This window comes from Geotrypetes seraphini, chromosome 4 (assembly GCF_902459505.1).
Source record: "Geotrypetes seraphini chromosome 4, aGeoSer1.1, whole genome shotgun sequence".
Classification (NCBI taxonomy): Eukaryota; Metazoa; Chordata; class Amphibia; order Gymnophiona; family Dermophiidae; genus Geotrypetes; species Geotrypetes seraphini.
The window spans coordinates 100,664,437-100,689,624 of NC_047087.1; the positions used below are offsets into that span (position 1 = coordinate 100,664,437).

The following is a 25,188-nucleotide window of genomic DNA, read 5'->3' on the forward strand; positions in this document are numbered from 1 at the left end:
TGAGAAATCATGATATCATTTAATGAAAGCTCCTTTGTTTAACTTGGGGGTTTTGCATGAATAATTTAGGGGATTCTACTATTGTAATAGGTTATTGGAGTCTGAAACTGGACTAAAGTAATAGTAGTTGGTATGCAGAATACGTGTAGATATTATTGCTTACCCTGCTCATGAAGACTGAAATCAAATTGAAATTCTATTAAACTTGTATGCCCAATTTCTAGTAAAACAAATTTTGCTATGTTTCCTAGATTATTCATAAATTATGATAGATATTAGTGCACCAACAGATATGATGATTTAAATGTATGATTTTTCAAGACTACCTGGATCCTTTCTTTAGATAATTGTATCAGTGGTATTCACTGATGGTTCTGGAGGCCCATAAACAGGTTGAGTTTTCAGGATACCCCAGATAAATATGCATGAAAGAGATCTCCATGGCCCAGATTCACTAAAGATAGCGATTCAATCACTGTTTGCTGATTCCTGGCCGACTTTGAAACAGCAATTGATTCACTATCTTATTTGCATGCAAATTCCCTGACTCAATTGCTCAGTGAGCGATTGAGTCGGGGCAGAGCCCTGACAGTAACATAGAAACATAGAAACATAGAAATTGACGGCAGAAAAGGGCTATAGCCCATCGAGTCTGCCCATACCAATGACCCACTCCCTGATTCTTACTCTCTTAGAGATCCCACATGAATGTAGTGACAGGAGAAGCAGCCTCCTGTCACTGTTGTCAGGGCTTCTACTAGTGTTTTTTTTAATGGCACAGATATTTTGTGTGTATTACACACGCAAAATATCAGCCCAATTTAAAAAAAAAAAATCCCTCCCAAACAAAGTGCCCCCTCCTTCCCCGAACCAAAATCAAAATGGCAGGAAGGATGCCCACTCCCTCCTGCCGCCAGATGCCCATCGCAAATGAATGGCAGGAGAGATGCCCACACCCTCCTGCCACCAGACACCCCCTGTCTGCCCACCTGCCGCTTCCTGCCGACGCCATCAAACAATTAATTAAATATAGCAGGAGGGATGCCTACTCCCTCCTGCCACCAGATGCCCGTCGCAAATGAATGGCATGAGAGATGCCCATACCCTCCTGCCACCAGACATCCCGCCCGTCTGCTGCTTCCCGCCAACGCCATCAAACAATTAAATATAGCAGAAGGGATGCCTATTCCCTCCTGCCACCTGATGTCAATCAATGGCAGGAGGGATGCCCACTCCCTCCTGCCAGCAGAGTGCCGGCCTCCCGGCCCCCCTCCTCTCTATTACCTTTTGTTAGGAGCAGTAGGCGTCCCTCCTTCTCCTTCCCCAGCCTCCGCTGTCTGGATTGCAGGCCTTAGGCCCCGCCCCATGCATCATCGCTTGACATAGCCCTAGCCTTAGCTCCTCTCCATTGTATCCAGGATACAGAGAGAGCCTAAGGGAGTCCCTGATTGGCTTAGATGCCTAAGACCCCGCCCAAGGGGAGGGTCTTGAGGCATCTGAGCCAATCAGGGCCTTAGGCCCCTTCCCATGCATCAGTGCCATTTTTTGTTTTTTTTTAAAGGAAAAAAAAACAGGCAGACCTGTCGGTAACACAGTTCTACAGCAGTTGGGTTTTACAGTGGTAAAACCCAATGCAAAATAGCCAAGCAATTGTTAGTGAATCAATTGCTTGGCTATTTTGCATGGGATTTTACTCATTTACATGGTGGATCGGATAGGAGATTCATTGAACAGCAGTTTAGTGAATCGGGTCGGGGAACATGAACGATTGCAAAACCAGTAAAACTGGTTTTGCGACCATCATTACAGGATCGGTAAGTTTAGTGAATCTAGCCCCATGTATATAGCTTCCATTGTATGCAAATTCATTGCAAGAATATTTATTAGGGATATCTTATATACTGTATCCATTTGTAGTCTTGAAGAACTGGAAGTAAATACCTCTGATCTTGTTCTCTTTTCAAAGAAAATAATAGCCCAAAGCAGACTGAAACTAGAGCATGGAAGTTACTTTACTGTTTCATCACTGGTGCACCTGATTCAAAGAAGTTTGCACTACACAGATTTTTAACACTATTGTTGAAACTATTTTCATTTCATTTATTTGAAATATACTTTTCCTTTCTCTTAGCAGAATTCAGAAGTATCTGTGTTTGAAGTGAACATCCGTTTTATTGGAGGCCTTCTTGCTGCTTATTATCTTTCAGGACAGGAGGTGAGTTGCAGGAGAAAGGATACTTTGAAAATTAAAGCTTCAGTCCCAGAGACATATTCAGCATGTGAAAATGTTTATTTGGAAATTGATTTTGTTTTTACCTGTTTGAGTTATTATTAACATCCAATCACTTATTATTGAGGATATGGATGTATCAGAGATTTGTACATTTCACATGAAAATCTGTGCTAAAAATGTAAAAATTGAAATAAGTTCAGTTGATTCACATTTATTTTAAACAAACCTCTTTGGTTAGAAAATGAATGCAGTTTTTTACATTAAGAGGGCAATTCTATGACAGTGTGCTTAGACTTGGGAATTCTGAGGGCATGCAATAGGAGTCTGTTCTATAAAGGAACATAAGTGCCAATTTCCTTTATAGAATATTTTAGGCATGAGCACTTAACACCATCCATAAAAGTGTATGTGCTGGCCCTTAGGAAACAGGCAGATCAGCTCACATGTATCAAGCAGCAAGGCTTTTGCCAGAACAATTGCTAAATCCTGCAATTCAATTTCCTACCTCACTGATCAGATGCTTGCAAAGGTTGGGGAGGGGGGCAGAGGCTAGTACAATTTACTTAACAGTAAATATAGTTATCTGAAAGGCCACTGATAAATCTCTAATTTCCACCAAGACTAAACAGAGATTTAATAGAGATGGCAGGGACCTGCGTAACTTATAATATTTTCTTATTTTTACATACTCGTGGAAACTCTTCTTATGTATTTGCCCATGCTCCATCCCTGTATATGTATGTCCCTCCCACTTTTAAATATATGCCATGAAATTAAACAGGTATTTTCAGACTTGCATTAGGCATCATGTTTGTATATATGTCTCAAAGTGTTGGTATTCAAAACATTTCCTCATGTGTAAATGTTAGCACCTAGGTTAGACACCTCCCTCCCCAGAGCATGATATTTCTTCAGACTTCCATGGCAGCTTTTTCCTTTAAACAAGAAAACTAGGTATGTAAGTTTTCCTGGTAGCTGTTTCTCAAGTGAACTTCAGAACTCTTGAGAAGTCACACTGAAGTTTTCAAAAACTTACCCTTGTCATGCATTCCTTCTGTGAAAGGCGGATTACTTTTTAAAACAGAATTTATCATCTTGGATTTTCTCTCCTGTCTCTAACTTTTAGGATTCAGCTTGAAAACCAAAATAATTTGATAAGATATTAAAAGTGACCTATACAAAAAAAAGGCAAAAAAAAACCCAACCTGTCCTAAATTTTTTTTAATGTACAAGTTACAAATTACACTAAAGAAAACATAATAACATAGTAAATGACGGCAGATAAAGACCTGAACGGTCCATCCAGTCTGCCCACTAGTGATACTCATTTAAAAATACCTGATTTGATTAAATTGTCTCTTCTTTGATACTTCTGGGCCGTAGACTATAAAGTCTGGTATTGTATTCCAAATGCTGAAGTTGCCGTCCAAGCTCACTTCACCTATCCAACCATCCCATTGTTTGCAAGATGTCTACCGTAAAGTCTGGCCAGCAACATCCTCAAGTTCCATATTAGTGAATAAGGGGCACTGACCATGCAGGTCTGTCCGATACCGGTCTTAGCTCTTAATTTACATCCTTTGTTTTCTAATTAGAGATCCTCTTATTTTTATCCTATGCTATTTTGAATTCCATCACCGTTTTCCTGTCCAACACTTCCCTTGGGAGGGCATTCCAAGCATCTACCACCCTCTCCATGAAGAAGAATTTCCTGACATTGCTCCTAAGTCTTCCTCCCCGTAACCTCAAATTATGTCCTCTAGTTTTTCCATTTTTTTTCTCAGGAAAATATTTGGCTCTATGTTAATGCCTTTCAAGTATTAAATGTCTGTATCATATCTCCCCTGTCCCTCCTCTCCTCTAGAGTATACATGTTTAGATCTTCCAGTCTGTTCTCCTACTTCTTTTGGTTCAAACCTCTTATCACTTTTGTCGCCTTCCTCTGGACCACTTCAAGTCTTTTTATATCCTTTGCCAAATATGGCCTCCAAAATTGAGCACAATACTCCAAGTACGGCCTCACCAATCAATGATCTATACAGGGGCATCAACACCTCCCTTCTTCTGCTGGTTTCTCCTCTTTCTATACAGCCTAGCATCCTTCTGGCAATAGCCATCACCTTATCACACTATTTAGATGCCTTTAGATCCTCAGACACAGTCACCCCAAGATCTCTCTCTCCATCTGTTCTTATCAGCCTCTCACCTCCCAGTACATACGATTCCCTTGGATTTCTACCCCCAAATGCATCACTCTGCACTTCCTCGCATTGAATTTTTTGTTGCCAGATGCTAGACCATTCTTCTAACTGTTGCAGATCCTTTTTCATGTATTCCACTCCCTCCGGGGTGTCCACTGTGTTACAAATCTTTGTATCATACGCAAAAAGGCTAACCTTTCCTTCTAACCCTTCAGCAATGTCTTTCACAAAAATATTGAACAGAATCAGTGCCAGCACCGATCCTTGAGGCATTGCACTACTCACCTGACCCTCCTATGAGCGAATTCCATTTACCACTACCCTCTGGCGTCTGTCCGTCAACCAGTTTCTAACCCAGTTCACCACTTTGGGCCCTAACTTCAGCCCACGGAGTTTGTTTAAGAGCCTCCTATGAGGAACCGTGTCAAAGGCTTTGTTGAAATCTAAGTTACATCAAGTGCACATCCTTGATGGACAGTCAGCCGTTGCATCACTCTGAATGGGTTATTCGCCTCCCTGCTAGGGCTTCCCTCTGCCACATCACAAGCAGCCCGTTCAGAACAAATCCACTGCTGCTTTAGAAGGCCTCGGAGGTATGTCAGGTCTCACCGGGAGAAGGGAGCTTGGTTGCTGAATCTGCGAGTCTGATGTTTTTTCGGACAATGAATCAGTTCGTATCAGTTCACCAAAGTGAATCAGCAGCACTAGCATTTACCAGCAATGTATAGTATATTCAGCTATAATCATCCAAAGCCTTGAACATGGGGATTCTTTTTAATCAGATAGTAGTTGAGCAGGCCTTATTGAATATTGACTTATTTTAGTTTTGGTTTTTATATTCTTTATTTAGATTGGTCAGTACGCATGTGTAAATGTTAAGACTTAGGTTATACATTTGGCCCTCCTTGCCCCCCATCAGAGCATGATTTCTTCAGACTTCCATGGCAGCTTTTTCCCTTAAACTACAAAACCAGGTTGCATGTTTTTCTGGTGGCTTAGTTTCCCAAGAAAACTGTACATCATCTTCAGAACTTTGAACAGTCACACTGAAATTTTCCTGAGCTTCAAAAACTGAAGCTTTCCTGAGCATTTGGAGTAGCCTAGCTAAAGTAGGTGCCTAATAGGTTTAATTGGTGCTGATAATTGGCACTTAATATCTCATAATTGATGTATAATTGGGCTTAATTAAAAGTTACGCACCTAACTCGAAAAATATAATTCTGTAAAATGTAGGTGCCTAGTCCTGAGTGCGTAATTAAAAGTGGATGTGGTTAAGGATAGATCGTGAGCATGTTTTTGAGTTAGGCACCTGTTTTTGACTTGGGCGCTGTTGTATGTCTAATCTAGGTGCAATAAAAAGTCAATAGGTTCTTAAAGGGGACCAATCTGTCTCACATAGCACAGAGCCGAATAAGAAAAAATTAAATATAAATTTAATGTGTGAAACGGGGTTTCCTCAGTGTGTAAGGTCAGCGAAGGGAGAGATTAGCCAACGTATGCCTGCACACCATCACTGGACATCACCATCACCTCTCGCGTGCTCAAAGTAATTAATCGTGTTAAAACTTAAATGGTGATATGTAAGCATCTATCAAGCACACAAGTGCATAAGTGAAGCAGGGTGTCCCGCTGAAAGAACCCCCCCAGCCAACTCCAAAAAGTATTAAACTCAGACTTAGCTTGATAATTAATCCAATGGTCTGTAGTCAAAAAAGGAAGGCAGCATTTCTACACATCCTAGTAACCAGGTTCAGCCAAGCCCAGTTTCGGAGACGTGAAGTCCCTTCATCAGGAACCCGTTGCCAATCAGGAAGGAGATGAATCAAAAATGTTGTCACAGTAGACAAGCAGTTGGAAAGCAGAGCCAGCTGAGAGGAGGACTACAGACTATTGGATTAATTATCAAGCTAAGTCTGAGTTTTAACACGATTAATTACTTTGAGCACACGAGAGGTGTCCAGTGATGGTGTGCAGGCATACGTTGGCTAATCTGTGCCTTGCTATGTAAAGCGCTGGAGATATCTCTCCCTTCGCTGACCTTACACACCGAGGACACCCCATTTCACACATTAAATTTATATTTGATTTTTTTTTTAATTCGGCTCAAGTGCTATGTGACTTTTTACAGCTTTTTTGAAGTCACTTTTGAAGTATCTGTAGCAGTGTTATTTTTGGAGAATTCTTATTTGTATGTAATCTAGGTGCAGGCATTTAGGCCTAGAAAACCCTGGCATAAATAGGGTGTGCCTAAAAGTTGTGGTGCCTAATACTGCTTAGGTGGCGCTAAGCGTGATTCCATACAGTATGCTTAACTTTTATAGAATCGTGCTTAGTGCCACACGAGTTGGCACCTATTTTTTTAGGCAGCCTATATAGAATCAGCCCCTTGGTTTACAGTATGTTAATCTTCATAGAGAGATTGTGTGGTGTATGAAGAAACATTTGCTTATCTTTTCAATGAGGCAATTTAAATGTACACTGGTATGCAGTTTGTAAAAGCTAGATTTATGTAATGGCCACAAAGACACTTGTTCTCAACAAAATGCAGTTTCTAATGATTTAATAAGACCACCTCCTCTAAAGTTGTTTTCTTTGCTTTAAGTCAAGGCTGTGGATGAGAAATGTGAACTATTCTATTGCAAACTGGCTCTGGATGTTTAACAGTGAATATTTCAGAGTCATATTGGTTTCTGCAGAAATGTTACAGAGACAAATGTGAATACAGTAGATGCAAGTTAAAACAGGCTTGCAAGCAGTAGCAACAGTTGTCAAATCAGCCTCTTAATGTGCATTTTATCATGTCTCCTATGTAGGCTTGTGTGTGTTCAGTATAATTGTATCTAGATATACAGTATTGTACTATACATAGATAGATATTGTACTATGTATGTATATAGATATATTGTATCTAGATATATACTCTTTATAGAGATCCAAGGTAATGAGCCATAGTAACGTAGTAAATGACTGCAGGTAAAGACCCAAACGATCCATTCAATCTGCCCAACCGTACCCTCTTTAAATTACTTATTTAATTTAAATTGTCCTTTTTCCTAGCTATTTCTGGGCCAGAAACCCAAAGCTCTTCCCAGTACTGTGCTTAGGTTCCATCTCTGTCAAAGCTCACTGTAGCCCATCTAAACCATCCCAGCCGTCAAAGCCCTTCCCAACCCATCCTCAACGAAATGGCCATATACAGGCACAAACCATGCAAGTCTGCCCAGTACTTGCTTTAGTTCTTCAATATATACCATTATATTGGATTAGAGATCCTCTGAGTCCTTTCTTAGGCTGAAGCCTGTCACTGAACTAAGAGATTGCCTGGATCTGAGCTTCTTGCTAAAGTACAGTAGACAATCTAAAAGTTTATACAGTCAAACCTTGGTTTACGAGTGCACCGGTTTGCGAGTGTTTTGCAAGATGAGCAAAATATTCGCAAAATCGGCACCTCGGAAACCGAGCTTCACTCGATTTTTGAGCATCCCCCGCCAAGTACCCAAACATTATCCCTTACCCCAATTTGGCACCAGCACTAACACACAGGACATGCCGGTGCCCGAAGATCCTCCCTCTTGGTTGGGCTGGGATGGACTGGGCCTTGAGCATGCGCAAATGCTCAAGGCCCAGTCCAGCCCAGCCAAGAGGGAGGATCTTCGGGCACCAGCATGTCCTGTGCGTTGGTGCCAGTGCCAAATCGGGGTAAAGGGTGCTGTTTGGGTGCTCGGCGGGTGATGCAGGATTGCGGGGGGGCGACGCGACGTGAGCGGGGGAGGGATGCAGGATCACAGGGGGGATGCCAGATCACGGGGGGAGGGCATTCGCTGGCGTGGGGGGGGTGCAATGGTGGTTCTCGGGAGGGTGGGTATGGAGCAGCGCCGGTGGCCTCGAGGGGGGGAACGAATTAAGCGAGTTTCCATTCATTCCTATGGAGAAACTCATTTTGATGTACAAGCAATTTGGTTTACGAGCGTACTTCTGGAACGAATTATGCTGTCCTTTTTGAATCTTTTTACACCCATCGCATGAGCGTTTTTTCCAACTATTCCTGTGTGTTCCCTGAGGCAGGATCGAAACGTGCACGTCGGAACCCGCAAGCTGCAAGCTAAGTTTGCTTAGTTCTTTGTCTAAAAGCTTTGACGTATGCTTAGTAAGCAGTGCTGAACGTTAGTGGTTTTTTCACAACACAAAAAGCATATATGAAATGATATAACATCTTGTTTACTTTCCATGCGATGATTGGGCTGTGAGGTGGTTTTTTCTGGGGTTCGCCCCAGTTTTCCCCTCCATGATTCTGAGCAAGTTTTTGTGAACCTTGTTATATCATCCATATAACTCTTTCAATAGGTCTATAGAGTGAGTTTTTCTTCATTTCAACATATGCACTTTATCACTCTTGTGACTTGTGGTTGTAACTTGTCCCCCTTTTATATTTGACTGGGGGCAGAAACCAGTAGGCTGAGCCCACCTGGAACTGTCGTATCTCTACTGTGAGCCTAATACAATCTCTAAGCAAAGAAGCCCACCAAGGACTGATGAAATATCTGGGAACCTCATAAATTACCAAGACCTGACCCTCTTGAGTTCCAAAATCTACTATCTGGCAAAGACTTAGGTAGATCTTTTCAATTATAATTGTCACAGCTCTACTTAAATTCTAAACTTTACGATAAAATGATTTTCAAATTAAAGTGAAGTGCTCAGACTTTATAACCAGTGCTTTAGTGATATCACTAAATTGAGGTTAACAAGGGGACCATCATCGCCTTCACCGTCCCCAAACCACTCTTAATATATACACAAGGCACTCCACGTGCGTTGTTATATCCTATGTTGTACTTATCTTTGCTGGGTGGTTGATTGTATAACGTTATTCCTCAATAATGATCGAGTGCCTAAAACTTGTGCTGGTGAGTTAAAATAAGCCGTTGTCAGCCATTCTTTCTATAGTCCCTGTCCCCCCGACCCGAGTTTCATCTCTTCATCAGGGAGGGACACTAATACTAAAAACAAATAAAAACATATGTTTATTAACTCAAATGACATTAAAAGCCTGGATGTCATATAGTGTATCTAATTCCATTTAAACGTAATTCTAATACCAAATTAAATCAATACATTCTCATACCTCTTGTTGGCTCTCTAGGACAGGACTGATCCAAAGTATTGGGAGAACTGAACCTCCGAACTCAGGACACTTGCTTTTATGGGTAAACTGACAGGAGGGGCTACCATGAGCCGAACCGGAAATGATGTCAAAAATAAGGGGACAGATTCCTACACCATCCTCTACGCTAATAACCATTCAATGTCTGAATTTAGACCCTCCGGTTTTAAAGTTCGCCAATTGTAAATGAAGCGCTGTTCCTTTTGGATCAACAGTTTGGAGGTGTCCCCCTCAAATTGTTTGATGTGTATCAGCACAGTGTATTGTAAATCCTCTAAAGAGTGGGATTCACTCAACCAATGAGAGACCAGGGGGGCGGAGACTCATCCTGTACGGATATTGCTCAGATGTTCTATAATTCAAGTCTTAATCCTGCGGGTTGTTTGCCCGATGTAAATTTTATGGCAAGGGCACTGGATGTAATAAACCACCCCCATGGAATCACAATTGGTGCCAGTGTTTAATTTGAAGTGGCGACCTCCTGAAAAAGGTATTTCCACTTGAGTGGCGTCCAATAACTGATCTCTAAAGCTGTTAGTCACTAGCTTTTAACTTTGTTAGTTCTACTCAATTTGTAGAACTTCACAGTCCTGCGGTATATAAACTGTTGTTATTATTATTATTATAAATTGGGTCATTTGCAGAATTGCGAGCCACCCAGGATTAGTAATCCTGGTTGACCCAAATTGACCGTCGGCCCTGGTAAGCAGATCTACTTCAATTACAAAGAAACAGGTGTCTTAGACTGCCACTTCATCCATATCTTCTCTCACAGGGTCCAGTTGTCCTTGAGGACCCAGAACACTTTGGGATTATGGCATGGTTCTTGAGCGCAAGGCCTTGAAGAAATAGGCTACTCAAAGGTGGTCATAGCAACTCCCATAAACTCTTAAGAAGCCAGTGACAGTGACGGCCTATGCCAAGACCTGGAAAATGTTTCCAGCACTGGTGTGTGCAGGAGTAAGTGGAACCATTGAGAGCCCCAATGGCTGTAGTCCTAGGATTCCTGTAAATGGGTCTCGAGAAAGGTCTTGGCAGTTGGTTCTGTCAAAATACAGGTAGCAGGGTTATCCTGTTTTAGGGATTGAGTGGATAGAGTTTCTTTAGCTTCTCATCCAGATGTTGCCAGATTCTTGATGGAGGTGCTGGGGCAGCATACCCCCCTATGTGGCAACCTTTTCCAGCTTGGAACCTTAACATTGTTTTGCATATTCTTATTAAGGCCCCATACAAGCCTTTACAGGAGGCTTCTTTAATGGATTTGACCGTAAAAATGGTTTTCCTAGTGGAAATCACCTTGGCGCAGTGAGTCTCAGAATTACATGTGCCAGTATTCCCTCTAAATCAGGAAGTATGGCTTCCTGCATTCCAGGCCACAGGTTCAAAGAAAAAAAGATAAGTTGCAGTTGCTGGATGTTAGGAGAACTCTTCTTCATTACCTAGAAGTGAGGATCATCTTTTTATTTTAACAAAAACTGGCAAGCAAGGAAGGACAGCCTCTAAAGTGTCTTATCTCCAGATGGATTCACATGGTTATTGCCTCTGCTTACATTGTCTGTGGTAAACAGCTCACTCCACTGGAAGTGTGGCAGCTTCATGGGTGGAGTCTCAGGTGTTAACACCCAAAGAGATTTGTAGGATGGCTACACGGTCCACCCTCCATACTTTTATGAAATTTTATAGAGTGGATGTGGTAGCATGTATAGTCGACTGCAGGCTTATCCATCCCACACTAGACTCCAGGGACTGCATTGGTATGTCCCAGTTGTCAAGACTTCTGTACCTTTTGCACCAGAAGGGAAGATTAGATTTTACCTAGATAATCTTCTTTCTGGTAGAAGGGTACAAGAGTCTTAATGGTCTGCCCTTTCTGTCTCAGACAAGTATATGTATCCAGAAGTTTGCTTTCTGTCTATCAGAAGTATTTGAAGAGCATAGTAACTTCTCAATTGTACAGTCATAGCAGTACTTCTGGGATCTCCATCAGTGTTAGTGCTGGTTGTGCTCAAGTAGGTGGGTTTTTTCCATCTTGGGTTTTTTTCTTTAGTCTCGCATGTTTTATACCATTATATTTCATTGTTTGTACACTGTTTTATATTGAAGTTGGTTTGAGCAGAAGAGAATTGACTATGTTGGGGAGAATTCCCATGCTCCTCCTATTTATTTCTCCTCTTATAGCACTTTGGTATAAACTGAGGAGTAGCTGCAGTGTAGCCTAGAGCAGGAGGTGGAGCCAAAGAAAATTTTACTCCTTCTACACAAACTCGTGGGTGGGGATAAATAACCAACTTGTCAAGACTCTTGTACCCTTCTACCAGAAAAAAGATGATCAAGGTAAGAACCTAATCTTCCCTTCTAAACACAAAGGACTGAATTCCATAAATGGCGCCAGAGTTGAAGAGCACTTAGAGCCCATTCCCACACCTTAATTTGGGTGACAGGATTTACACCGGCTGAAACCCAGTGTAAATGCTGGCTCCCCTCTTGGCATATGGGTGCTGGAATGGCGTTATTCTATAACTCTGCACACACATTTTTGGAGTGCCTCTACCACACCCCCTTTTGAGTTGCATGCTTGGAGATTTAGGTATGTGGAGTTATAGAATTGATATGCAGAAAGATGAGAACACAAATTCTAATTAATGCCAATCAACTGCAATTGATGACATCAATTTATTGCTAATTAATTTACATGTTCATCTTCAATCCACATGCAAATTTTGGTTCTCTAATTTGGGTGTCTTATATAGAATATAGGGGAAGTGTATCTAGCTGTTAAGGTAAGTAATGAGGTATTTTGGATTTAGTTAACACTTTCAATTGTACCTTAAGGCAAGTTAGATTCTGGTACAGTAGTATAGGATACATTTGTGACTGGTACATTGAGTTATCAGAGGCATAAGGGGCCAGAAAGAAAGAAAGGACATCATGAAAATATAATAGGACTTTCCCATATCTATGAAACGAGGTAGTTACATCATTAATACTTCCTCCTTTCACAGACTCAAGACTGAATCTCCAAATTTCATAACGCTGTAAATAAATGCTAAGTCCTATAGAACTGGAACAAGTATTTAAATTCTACACTGAGAAAGATATAAAGTGAAGTTACTGTTTGTCTTTCATTTGACTATTAATGTTAACATAAAACTTAAGTATAACTAAGAAGCAGTACATGATAGTAAAGTCTAGCTGAGCTATCTTTTCTACCTGCTTGACCAATGTACAGGTAAAGATCACCTGCAAGAGATCTTTTCTTATACAAGTTTCTCTCTTCTGCCTCACTCCTTTGTACACCACTATTTTCTATATGTGGGTATGCAAAACCCAACTTGGGACTAGATGCACAAAACACGGTTGTTAAGACCGTGTGAATTGCTATTGGCCAATTTTATTTTTTTTTGGTTGATTCTGTAACAGTGATTGATGCACCAACAAACCTCCATGCAAATTATTACCACGGAGGTTCTTGGCAATCCCCATCTGATCAGTCGCTGTGAGAGCGACTAACACATATGCAGAGCCAGTTTGGGGAAGCACTTAGCTGTTGGGGCTTTTTTACACACGCACAATATCTGCCCCATTAAAAAAGAAACATTGTGCCGCCACCCCCACCCACCCCAGCCAATGACGGCCCTTCCCAAAGACCCCTCATTGAACCAGCACTGGGAGACCCCCCCCACAGTACTCCCTCCCCCACATCAGCGAAAATGAAGGATGCCCAGTCCCTCTTGCCAGCGGAGGCCTCCCTGTGCTAGGCACCTCCCTGCAAACAATCTCCTCCCCTCTCCCCCAAATGCGGCAGGATGGATGCCACTCCCTCCTGCCACCGGATGCTCCTCCCATACCTCCATACATTTAATAGTATTCTGGTTATTCAGCACCACCATCTAGATCAGTGAATTGCAAACTGTGTGCTGCGGCGCGGTTGCAGGTGTGCCACAAGTCACTGGTTCCGGCTGACTGTGTACAGAATGTGCCTCTCTCCGCGAGAGGCACGTTCTGTAGGCAGTCAGCCGGTGCCACTGCTTCTCCTCCTCCCCGGCATCTCTCCTCCTCTCCATGCCTCTCCTGTTGAGCACCCTCCCCACTGGTGGCTCAGGGCTTGTCTGCAGGGCTTTTGCACATGTGCAGATGTCGGTGTGATGACGTCACACATGAGCGTGACATCATCGCATTGACGTCCGTGCACTTCCGGGTGCCCTCTAGCTGTGGCCCACTGTTTAGCATGCCACGGCTTTGGATAGTTTGCGAGACACTGAACTAGATGTAAGTAATGCTGATTATCCACATATTGAGTCCACATAGCATTCTTTGATGACTGTTACTAGTTGAATAACGATGTTAGATAGCAGTTTTAGGCATATTTTGTTTGTTTTTGTGAGCTTACTGGTAGCATTGTATGTTGCTTGATGTTTTGTTTTTTTCATGACTATTGGCTGTGTTCTAAGTGAAACTTCAATAATTTTAGGATAGCAGGTTGAATATTGCCACTTTCCTTTCAATTTTTTCCTCCACCTCTGTGCTGTCTCAGTACTATCCATAGTGTCTGATAGTCTGGAAGGATATTCAGTGACACTCTGTAGTACCACTGTATGGATATTAGACTTTAAATAGCTACTCTGGTGTTTGAGTAGATGTAGAGAGATAAATGTCAATGTTGATGTGAACTTGAAGCTGTAGGATAGAATAGATGGGACCAGTTTTAAGACAAGCAATCATAGCTAATGAGGCTTTTACCCAGAGCTAATATTACAGTAGTACTTAGGTAGCTTAGAAAGAGTAAGAAGAGAAGTGTACACTTATTTATATAAGGGAAGTTATATTCCCATAACAAGTACATTTCACTATCCCAGCATGGAGCCCTGAGCTATAGATAAGACTACAGTTTCCATTGTACCAGATTTTCTTTTTCTAGAGGGTTTAACAAGCAGCTTAGAAAAGAAAACCCAGCCCTGCTGGGTGCTTTTCCCCCTGTGGAGCTCAGATTAAGTAGGATGTGCTGTATTTGATGACCCTTGCAGGCAGCAAATAATGAATCACATCAGTTTTCCGTACTACATTATCTGCTGCTTATTATTTTCTTCTTTATATCTTTTGACTGTTTCTAATGCTTTCAGATTCCAACCAATGAAAGATTAGGGCTGCTCTGTCTACTTTATATCTCCATAAATCTTGTGTTTTGTGTTATGTACATTTTCTTTCCACACTGGACTACTACTTCTGGAAGTTCATTTTTACTGTTTCTGTACTCATCTTTAATACAGCCAACATATGTGTTTATACTCAAGATGAGATGCTGCCAGCAATTTTTTTTAACCTCCCTCCAGCCTCCCCCCGCATACCTTTTTGAATTCCTGGTGGTCCAGCAGTGTACCAGGCAGGAGTGAGCTTTCCGCACTCCTGCCCCACTTTGAGCCCCTCCCTGAATGGCTGCCTCGAGTTCTCGTGGCCCAGTGTACTGGGCATGAACAAGCTTTCGCACTCCTGCCTGGTGCTGAGCCATTCACTGAATGGCTTCCATGAGAGAACTTGGGGCAGACATTCAGCAAGCGGCTCGGTCCAGGCAGGAGCGTGAGAATTCGAGGTGGCCATTCAGGGTTGGGAAGGAGTGTGGAAAGCTCGCTCCTGCCGGTACACCGCTGGACCAATAGGGATTCAAAATGTTACGCGGGAGGAGGCGGGAGGGAGCTAAAAAGATTTGGCAGTTGGCCGGGACAGGAGGTGGGAGGAATCTCTCATGTTCCAGCCAACCAGGTCATACCATAGGTTCAGTGGAGGCCTGCAGGATATCAGGAGAGAGGGAAGACAGGGATACAGGTTAGGGAGGGGGGCTGGGTGCAGAGCCTGGCAGGGAGGGAGGGGGTTCAGGGTAGAGAACCTGGCAGGGGAGGAGGTCAGAGAAGGGGGTGAAGGGCACAGATCTTGGCAGGGCACATGAATATTAACCCCCCCCCCAGTCTTATATTCGAGTCAACCTTTTTTCCTCCTTTTGGGGGAGGGAAGGGTACCTCGTCTTATGCTCAGATCAACTTATATTTGAGTATATACGATGCTAGTTTTCTCTCCTGTCCCCAATTGCAAGCGATATGGGATTTTAACAACTGGCTTATGTAATAGGAAGGTGTAAGCTTTGCTGTAAAACATTAACAAATCTCGATTAATGTTAAAACACCCTGAGTTGTAATTAGCTTGCCCAATGTAACACTTCTGGTACTGGAGTCACTTAATTTTCCATGTTATAACTTGAAGTGAATGGGGAACAAATGCTACCAATGTAATACATTCCCTACTGTTTCACATTCTCTAGTATTAAATGTGAAATAGAATTATTTTAGCTGATGAAATGCTGGTTTAAATAGGTCTTGTCTTGTCTTGTCTTGTGTTGCAGGTTTTCAAAAATAAGGCTGTGCAATTAGCAGGGAAACTCCTCCCTGCATTTAACACACCTACTGGAATTCCTTGGGCTATGGTGAATCTTAAAAGGTAGGTGGTTTGAATGAGTGAAACAGACTTTAAAGGCAGAAATTAGCTGTGAGCACAGGGGTTTTCTGAACCTTGAAACTTGTAAAATTGACAACATCCTTGTCTGCCAATGTGCATTTATAGGCCCAGGGAGCAGCAGGTGCAACCCCTAGCCACCTTTCTGGCAGACTGTATGGACTGTGCTGATCTCTATCTGCCAAAACCTATCCAAATATAGAATATCACTGCAGAGCCAACATATAAACTATATTCTGTGTTTATTAGTCAGCACTTGCTGCTGCTGCTGCAACTATTACTACAACTGTTTATCATTTCTGTAGTGAGTACACAGCGCTGTACAATCAACATGCAATAATAGCTTACAATCAACATGCAAGAGCTTACAATCTAATTGGACACATAGACAAAACATGTAGGGGTCAGATAGTTTCTTGCAGAGAGAATGATAGGATGGACATAGGTAATTTTATGGTGAGTGGGAATTAAGAGTTGAAGGCAGCACCGAAAAAGTGGGCTTTTAGCTTGGATTTGAATACTACCAGAGATGGCGCCTGACATAATGACTTAGGCAGTTTGTTCCATGCATACTTCACTGCATGATAGAAGGGATAGAATCTGGAGGTGGCAGTGTAAGGGAAGGGTAGGGATAAAAGGGACTTTCCTGGCAAGGGGTGGGGGAGCACAGAGGGGAACGAATTGTGGAGAGAGATTGAGGGGCTGCAGAGTGAGTGCACCTTTAGATCAGTAAGAGGAGGTTGAACTGTATTTGGAAATGGATGGGGAGCCAGTGAAGTAACTTGAATAGAGGGGTATTGTGAGCATAGCGGCTTTGATGGAATATAAGTCATGCAGCAGAATTTTGCACGGATTGAAGGGAAGAGAGATGGTTGAGCAGAAGACCTGAGAAAAGCAAGTTGCAGTAATCTAAGCGAGAAGTGATGAGTGTGAATAAGGGTTTTGGTAGAGTGCTTGGAAAGAAGATGTTGGATTTTGGTAATATTATAGAAAGAAAAGCAACGGGTTTTAGCAGTTTGCTGGATCTGAGCAGAGAAGGAAAGAGAAGAGTCAAAGTTAACCCCAAGTTTGCGAGCCGACGAGACAGGGAGGAGGAGAGTGTTGTCCACAGAGATAGATAATGGAGGGAGTGGAGAAGTGAGTTTAGGTGGGTAGATAAGGAGCTTAGATTTAGCCTTATTCAGTTTTAAATGGCAGTGAAACATCTAGGCAGCAATGTCAGACAAGCAGGCTGAGACTTGGGCCTGGATTCCTGTAGAGATATCTGGTGTGGAGAAGTAAATCTGGGAATCATCAGCATAAAGGTGATACTGTAAACCATGGGAGGAGATCAGTGCACCGAGGGAGCGGGTATATATGGAGAAAAGGAGAGGTCCTGAAGTATATTGATTGACAGTGGGATAGAAGTGGAGAAGGATGCCTCATTGCATTCACTGAAAGTACGATGGGAGAGAAAGGATGAAAACCAGGAGAAAACGGAACCCTGGAATCCCAACGAGGGCAAAGTATCAAAGATAATGTGGTGAATCAACAGTATCGAAGGATGAAGATAAAGTAGAAGGCATTGGATCTGGACAGGAACAGGTCATTAGAGACTTTAGCAAGGGCAGTTTCTGTGAAATGGAGTAGGCGAAAGGCCGATTGAAGTGGATCAAGAATAGCTTGGAAATGAAAGGAAGTCCTGGCAACAGCAGTAAACAGCACATTCTAGTAGCTTGGATAAGAAATGGAGGGGGAGAGGTATATGGAGTCTAGTGAGGATTTTTTGAGTTGTAACTACGGCATGTTTGAAGACATCGGGAACAGTTACAGTAGAGAATTGATAGGTTGAGGATGTGACAGATAGGAGGGATGAGAGTGGGAAAGAGAGCACCGAGTAGGTGGGTGGGAATTGGATCTAAGGAGCAGGTAGTTGATTTGCAGGAAGAGAGAAGATGTGCAGTTTCCTCTTCAATGATTTTAGAAAAGGTGGCAGGGGTTGAAGGGAGGTTGGCAGAGTAGACAGCTGGAAGGGGAAGGGAGGTGACCTGGTTGACAACTCAAGGTGAATCTTGTCATAGAAGAACTCTGCCATCATCTGGAGGGAAAGTAAAGGGGGAATTGGAGGTGGGGGCACTTTGAGTAGAGAGTTGAGTATGCCAAAGAGATGGTGAGGATTAGAGCTAAGAGAGTAAGTTACATGAGCATAGTATTTTTGCTTGGCAATTGAGAGGGAGACTGGAAGGATGTCAGGAAGGATTTGAAGTGTATCAAGTCAGCTCATGTGCGTGTTTTAAGCCAAAGATTTTCAGCAGATCAGACACAGGTAGCGGATGTTGGGGGACAGGGAGGGGTGAAACAGTCGTGGAAAGAGTGTCAGGGTCAATAGCTAGTGATTGGTCAGGTCTTGTGGGTAGAGTGTTGAGTTGTGAAGGTTAATAGATGATGGCCAGAGAGGGAAGAGTTGAGGTTCAGAATTTAGTGGTAGAGCAGTCGGGGGTCAAGAATTAAAGGTCAAGGCAGTGACCATTCTGGTGCTTAGGGATGGTGGAGCACGGCTGAAGATTGTATGAGGATGTTACGGCAAGAAACCTGGAAGTGTAGGAGTCAGCGGGTTCATCAACATGGATAGTGGAAGTCACCAAGGATGAGGGTTTGAGAAAGAAGAGGAGCCAGGAGTCAAAGTCAGTGAGGAAGTAAGAGAGGGACTTATCAGGGGGTCAGTAAATGACTGCTACTCAGAGAAGTAGAGGAGCAAATAGATGGATAGAGTGGACTTCAAAGGAGGGAGAGCAATGAGATTGAGGCAGAACAATTATCTACATAATAGCGAGAATAACAGGCCAACACCACCTCCATGACCAACTAGGCAAGGTGTATGTGAGAAAAAGTAGCCTCCATGACATAGGGCAGCAGCTGAAGCAGAGTCTTTGAGTAAGATCCAGGTTTCAGTTAGTCCTAGCAGGTGGAGAGTTTGAGAAAAATTTATTTAAAAAATATTCCACATAAGTGGTTAGAGGTCTCTTTATGACCATTAATTTATTGTGGCTTTTAAGTAGGTTCATATATTTTATAACCACTGAAACCTAGATGACCAAAATAACTCAAAACTTGTAACGTGTGCAAATTCTATAGTTTTAATATGAGTTTAGAATGCCAATTGGTAAATAAGACTATAGCCGAAGTATTTCAGTTGGCAAATTGAAGAGTCATCCCCAAGACATGGGTTAATATTAGTTCTTAAATTGTTTGTTCCTTTTGTAGTAAACTATCATAGAGAACATATACAGTAACTGTGGAGAGTTAAAAATGATAAAAGTAAAAAAATAAAATAGTGCTGCTGTGTAGGGTGTGCCTGTGCATGAAAACAGAGGTAGGCAGCTTCTCTCTCTTAGTGTGTTGTATTAAATTTACATGGATGGTAGGCAACAGTTTGTATGATAGAGCAATGATTATGTTGTGTTTTTGAGGGTTTTTAAACTGAAAAAAGGATGTACACTTCTCCCTCTGTATTAGCAGTGATTGGAGATGAACAGTTCCGCGAATACTGGAAAACCGCAAATAAGTATCGGAAGAGAAAAGAGGGCATAAACTATAAACAAACGAAAAGCATGTGAGCAGCCCGTTTTACCTTCCTTTGCTATCCTTTTTGGCAGCCACCCGCATCCATTCATACCCACTCCGCATTCCATATTAAAACTCTCCCTCATCAGAGCTCGGGCCCTGAGGCCAAACCCACCTCCCTGCATGTGCCCCGCCCCTTAGGCGATGTGTGCAGTTCAAGCCTCTCTCTGAGCAGCCTCCTTCACCTTTAATTGGACAGCTGTAAGCACTTGGCTGGTTCTCGGCTCAGTGGGTTTGGCATGCATGATAACCAGACTCATGGCAGCCGCCGAGCGTCTTGCTGGAAACCAGGCGAGTAGGGGGGCTTACTGTCTTTGTCTTTGCTCACTCTTTGGCTCTCCTCTCTCATTATGTGGCTGTGAAAAATTATTTTTGGTAACATAAAATGTGCTGCGTGGGGAGGGGAGAGGAAGAGCCAGATTGCCAAAAACCGTGAATAATCTAAATCATGAGTAATGAAACTTCAAATACAGAGGGAGAAGTGCAGTTGGTGGTGGTTCCTGTAGAGCTAAGGTATGGGCACATATGTGCTGTACAGTGGTGCTAATTTTCCTCAGGTTGTGTGTTGAAATCATGGTTTATCAGCGTAACTTCCTTCCTGTGTGTTTGTGAACTAAAGTGCCCAACCTCATTATCTGTTTAATTTTCCTCAGGTTGTGGAGTTCCTCCTTTGTGTTTGTGCTATGTGTTTTTGTTGCTTTTTTCAAGTGCCCCCAACCTGATGGTTTTATCTGCCAAACTTCCCTCCTGTATTTTTCCTCAGATTGTGTGTTGAAATCTTTCTCAGTGTGTTATAAGCCTCATTTTGGTGCTCCAATAGCCTTTCAAGCCTCACTCTGGTGTTCCAATAGACTTTCTCAGTGCATTCCAAATCTCACTGTGGCGCTGCAACAGTGTTTTCTCAGTGCGTTCCAAGCACCATTCTAATGCTGCTCCGAACGTCTTTTGAAAGCCCACAAAACACCCCCCCAATGAATTTTCCCAAATTTGACACTTAGGCCTCTTCTATTAAATTGCGCTAGCAGTTTCTAGCACAGGGAGCCACACTGAATGGCCCGCGCTGCTCCTGACGCTCATAGAGTTCCTATGAGCGTTGGGAGCTGCGCGAGCCATCCAGCATGGCTCTCTGCACTAAAAACTGCTAGCGCAGTTTAATAGAAGAGGGAGTTAGTTAACCTCTCCCCATTTCATCAAAATCCTTAGAGCCATTTTCAAGTTAAAATTTCCAACAAACATACAGCTATTGCTTTCTTCATAATATGATGTAAGGATATGATAACGTAAAACACAGTGTGGCTACGTTTTAATCTACGCCTGCATTAGACATATTATTATTATTTATTTTTTTTTAATTTGATTTTTCAATTAAGTACAAAATTGTGCTTAACAGGTAATATAACGATATTAGTACATCCAATCATCTATTGGTTGTTAAACAGAAATAAACTAAAAAGCAATATTTAACTTAAACATAGTCCTCAAATTAAGAAGGAAGAGAGAAACAAAAAAGACACTCTTCCAGGAAAGAGAACATATTATCATAATAAAAGGAAATTAAAGTGAAACCTTTGGCATCAGTAACGGACTTGAGTTATTCCAGAAATCACTGGGGTTCAAACAAAACTCCTTTCCCTTCTAAAAAGAAACGCAGTTGATCTGGGTTTTAAAAAATATATTTATTGTTTTGAAATACCACAAAACATTTACAGGGAAATCTTAGCTGGAAGGAGGCACCCAATGAAGTAACTTTGTCCCGATATATAAGGGATTCTTTCCTTCTTGACTGAGTCCATTTAGAAACATCCGGATATATATATTGTATATTCTTTCTCCTAAAAAAGAAACTTGTTTCAAATTATAGTAAAGTTTCAAAATCATTTCTTTATCCTGATGAAATACTAAGGAAATTATTAGTGTAGCTCGTCCGGATAATTCAAGATTTGATGATTCCAAAAACGCTGATAATTCTTGGTCAGTTGTTGTATTAATTTCTTTTATTGTTATTTTTAAATAATAAATCTTTTGTAAAGGTGGTATGTTCCCTTCTGAAATTTTTAATATAGAGATTAAAAAGTCCTTGAAAGTCTTTCTAGGAGTTTAAAATCCTTAAATTTAAACTCCAATTTTGATTTTTCCAAGTTTTCAATCTTACAAAGCAAAAAAACTTTATCCATTACTTGCTGTTTATTTACAGTTTTAATCTCTATTATAGATTTTTTGAAGATCCCCGACTTGCTTCGATTGATCTTGAAAGTCTATTTCTAATTTTTTAACTTTAGTTGAAACATCAGCCATGAGAGATATGAATCCCGTACATACCATCTGAAGATTTTCTATAGCTCCCCATAGTGAGTCCAGAGTAACCACTGATGGTTTCACGAACTTCTTGAGCTGGAGTAGCCCGGGATCCCATTCTCCTTCCCGGGTCTCACTTCCCCCAAACTCACCACCGCTCGACTACAGTGCACCTCCTCCCATTGTAATCCTCTCCAGGGTCACTGGCAACGATGTCTCCTCCCCTCTCGGCTGTTCCCGAGGTCCCTCCGAACAAAGGCCGACTTCAGTTGCTACTTCCGGAGGAGGAGGAGGAGGGTCAGGTCCCAAGGGGCTAAGCGAAAACTTGCTGCTCCTGGGGCTTAGCTGCGGACACACCCAACGCCATCGGGACTGCAAAAGCTGTAATTGCAGTCTGGCATGGTGTTGAAGTCGCTGACTGAGGAAGAGGGATATTCCTCTGTCTTCCCCTTCTCTTAGGCATCGGAGCAATTGTAAGTAAAAAGTTTTTAAGGTAAAAGTAAGCCTCTGGAGTGAGAGCTTAGACACACACGTCCACTCAAATCGCCATCTTGTTTTTCTCCCCCTCTGCATTAGGCATATTAAAGGAAATATAGAAACAAAAAATTTTAAAATTATAAAAGCAATCATGTAAGATGTAAAATTACATGGATATTTCTTCATAAAAAAATCTGGGTACTGGTTAACAAAACATACAAACCTCAAATAAGAATCGCAATGCCCATACTTCGATGATATTTTATTTGCAGTAGTTAAAAGATATCTACCTACTTAAAAGGTCCATGACCCTTTAATTGTTGCAGAAGGTTATTTTGAGAATCAGGTCAAGTAACTCAATAAGCATAATATCCACATTATTTACATAAAAATACAAACACCAGTATTGGCATATAAATCCTATCAATATTAAATTACTGATCTCTGTGTATTCCGTGCACAACTACCTTCATTTGTTATTTTCTGTCGAGTAGATTAAACTCCATAAATATGTATTTAGTTAAAAAAATCAAGTACATGTATTATTTTTAGCACATTAGTAACAGCCTCTTTCGAGTACTGTTAGAAATGAGGTGCTAGACTTAGGTCAACAATGTAAGAAAAATTTAAGGTGCTATGAAATGATAACCTGTGTTGAGCAACAAAGGAGTTAGATTTTTTTAATTGCTTGAAGATGATCAGGGAAGAGTTATTGTTTATAGTGTGTTCAGCTCTGATATACATTTAACCCAATGCATTTTCAAAGAGGTTCTTAGAGGAAGTGTCCTTCTTTACTATTTCAAAATATTATAATAGAAAACAACATTTTATTAATGGTTTCTTGTATTATTTTCATTCTTTCATATCCTGTTTTTACCTTTTTATAATCTCATTCTTTATTCTCTTTTTCCTACCCTTAATCCACTCATCCTATTCTCTACATTTCATATGCTACCTCACTTTGTAGTGGAGTAGGCAGAAATTGGGGATGGGCTTCTGCAGGCAGCAGCATCCTTGCTGAATTTGGTACCTTACATATGGAATTTGTACATCTGAGTTATTTGACTGGAGACCCTATCTACTACAACAAGGTAAATCTCTTTGAATGTTATTGAATTTTGGAACTATTAATTTTGTCTAATCAAGAGCTAGAAACAGACATGCTGTTTAAAAGAACATAACGGGAAAAGGTCCATGCAAAAAGTTGCTTCTTATTAAAGGAAGATCTCACCAAGTATATAACTTAAAAATAAAATCCTTACCTTTTCTTTAGGTTTTTAATGAATTTTCTAAATTTTCCGATGTCTTGTTTGAAAAAAAAAAAAGTTAAATTTTTAGAAATGGTATGAAATGGGGAAAAAGGATTCCATTAGTTTTCAGAAGCCTTAAATCCTGTGCACTGTAAGTAGTAATACCATTGCATAAAGAATATAGAGACCAAAATCCTGTGAATGTGGCTGTTACACTGTGCGCTGAGACAGAGATTGACTGAAAAGCTGAGCAATATTGTAATTTGATAGATTCTTTTGTATTGCTACTGATGACAGGAAATGATTGCTATTTCCTGCGCCTGGAACAATACAAGCTTCTTACATACAGTGACCTAATCAAAGAGAGTAAACTATTGTTCTAGGACAGTGTTTTTCAACCTTTTTACACCCGTGGACTGGCAGAAATAAAATAATTATTTTGTGGATCGGCAAACTACTAGGACTAAAATTTAAAAACCCCATTTCCGCCCCATCTCCACGAGCTCAGTCCCCGCAAATCATCCGCACAAGCCTCAGTTATGATTTTATATTGAATGTATTTTATTAAAGTATAAAAAGAAACAATATTCTGTACAATTGTCATTTTATAAATACAAATAATACAGAGCAAGGATCAACAAAACCCATCTCCCCTCCCCTTCATATATATCCCCTCTACTATCAAGAAACCTGAACAAGCAAAATTATTACAGAATGCTACAAAGAAATATCATGCTAACAGAATACCGCAGTCAGACATGACAGGAATAGTCATGCCCCCTGGTCAGAGAGCGCCCTAAGCCAGTTGGAAGCTAAAGAAGCACTGCCTGGGCTTTGCAGCCCCCAGTTATGTCTAACACCAGCTCTAGCAGGATAGGTAAAGACCTAGAACAATTGCTTTCACCCACTACTTATGAGGAATTTAGGAAACGTCTGAAAACACACCTGTTCCTAAAGTATCTAGACAACTGATCCTCTCTTCTCTCTCCCCTCTATAGCGATTAACTTGTTCTATTGATCACTCTCTTTCAAAAATGGATTTCCTGTCCTATTAACCCTCCCCTCTTAAAGTCAATCAATTTGTACCTTTGCTTAATCTTTGTAAACCGCATAGAACTTCACGGTATTGCAGTATATAAGCTGTTATTATTATTATTATTATATATTTCAAATCTGATATATTCTAATCACAAAATAGAAATAAAATTATTTTTTTCTACCTTTTGTCGTCTCTGGTTTCTGCTTTCATCTTCTTTTCACTCTCTTCCTTCCAGCGTCTGCCTTCTCTGTTTCTTCAATCCTGCATCTGCCTCTTCCATCCACTGTCTGTCCTCTCCCCCTTCCATAAGGTATCTGTTTTCTTTCTATGCCCTTCTCCCCTTTCCATCCAGCTTGCGCCCCCTCTCTCCTTTTTACATGATTCATTCCAGCTTCACTGCTCTCTTCATTTTTATCTCTCCTACA

The 25,188-nt window shown here is 41.4% G+C and overlaps 1 protein-coding gene across 2 annotated transcripts in view; it reads left to right on the forward strand.

The window, feature by feature from the left end:
* Positions 1–25,188, forward strand: part of MAN1A2 (mannosidase alpha class 1A member 2) — a 394,344-nt gene that overhangs the window by 242,903 nt on the left and 126,253 nt on the right. The window contains exons 6-8 of one of the 2 annotated variants that reach the window (XM_033941127.1): positions 2,132–2,215; positions 15,990–16,084; positions 23,442–23,565. In XM_033941127.1, coding sequence (XP_033797018.1) covers positions 2,132–2,215; positions 15,990–16,084; positions 23,442–23,565 — 303 coding nt within the window. The remainder of the gene's footprint in view (positions 1–2,131; positions 2,216–15,989; positions 16,085–23,441; positions 23,566–25,188) is intronic. The other variant, XM_033941128.1, reaches the window with a different exon arrangement.